We start from the raw sequence: 1,298 nt of genomic DNA, 5'->3' as shown, positions 1-1,298 counted from the left end.
TTTTTTAATCTGCATTAATTTACTGAACCACGGTATGATTTATTTTTTCAGGGAGCTATCACAAAGAGAATGACTGCAATCGAGGAGATGGCGGGCATGGATGTCCTTTGCAGTGACAAAACTGGGACTTTGACTCTCAATAAGCTTACTGTGGACAAGAACCTTGTTGAGGTAAGGCGAGGATATTACTTGAACTCTTGCATTCTTTTTCTGATTCATATATCTTATGAAAACAAGTCCGGCCCAGGTTTTCGAAAGAGGCATCACTCAGGACCAAGTGATTCTCATGGCTGCTAGAGCGTCTCGAACAGAAAACCAAGATGCTATCGATACTGCAATTGTTGGGATGCTAGCTGATCCGAAAGAGGTACTGTGCCATACTTTGTCGATGCGCTGGCAGATGATTTTACCTCATTTATATGATGAAATGACTGTTTGCCCATATGTTCACGCAGGCACGTGCTGGTATTCAAGAAGTTCATTTTCTGCCATTCAATCCTACTGACAAGAGAACGGCGCTGACATACATTGACGCTGATGGCAAAATGCACCGTGTTAGTAAGGGTGCACCCGAGCAGGTACCACAAGAATGAACTGGTTTTATGTTGATATCCTAGCATTGCCTTATGGGAATATTATGCTCACGATTGCTATAAACCCAATGAATTGACTGCAGATTCTTCACCTCGCTCACAACACATCGGAAATAGAGCGGAGGGTCCATGCTGTGATTGACAAATTTGCAGAGCGTGGACTTCGATCGCTGGCTGTAGCGTATCAGGTGAGAAAAATTACAGCATAAAGTTAGTAAGCCTTGTCCATGCAAATGGGAGAGTGCAACTTAAGCAAGTTTTCTGAACAATCTGGCTTCCGTATCCGTCACTTATGCCCTTATAATGACTACCGTTGGTCGACCTTAATTATTTCTTGTTGTATCTGTTTTTGGTATGTGTTGTCTTAACGGTGTATATCCTGAAAATGCAGGAAGTACCAGATGGGAGGAAAGAAAGCCCTGGTGGCCCATGGCACTTTGCTGGTCTGATGCCACTTTTTGATCCTCCTAGACATGACAGTGCTGAAACAATCCGGAGGGCACTTAACCTTGGTGTTAATGTCAAGATGATCACAGGTAATATTTTCATTGGATCAATATCCAATTAATCTCTATCTTCCTTCCTCTGTTCCATTTATGTCTGACGCATTCCTGTTAATTTCAATGTGGCAAGGTTGTTACTTATTTCCTACCATTTCTTATTTTCTTCTTCAAATGTTCAGGTGATCAGCTCGCCATTGGAAAG

The 1,298-nt window shown here is 42.3% G+C and overlaps 1 protein-coding gene across 1 annotated transcript; it reads left to right on the top strand.

Moving 5' to 3' along the window:
* Positions 1-51: 51 nt before the first annotated feature.
* LOC119344650 (plasma membrane ATPase 2-like) lies at positions 52-1,292 on the top strand (the record flags this gene model as incomplete). The annotated part of the gene is made up of 6 exons (XM_037615029.1): positions 52-171; positions 248-367; positions 456-578; positions 677-781; positions 985-1,129; positions 1,276-1,292. Coding segments are annotated over 6 exons (630 nt in total), but the record flags the coding sequence as incomplete, so codon positions are not given.
* Positions 1,293-1,298: the final 6 nt, after the last annotated feature.

The sequence above is a fragment of the Triticum dicoccoides genome, unplaced genomic scaffold, assembly GCF_002162155.2.
Source record: "Triticum dicoccoides isolate Atlit2015 ecotype Zavitan unplaced genomic scaffold, WEW_v2.0 scaffold177982, whole genome shotgun sequence".
Classification (NCBI taxonomy): Eukaryota; Viridiplantae; Streptophyta; class Magnoliopsida; order Poales; family Poaceae; genus Triticum; species Triticum dicoccoides.
The sequence above is the reverse complement of the archived record's forward strand: the minus strand, read 5'-3'. Positions and strand labels throughout refer to the sequence as shown.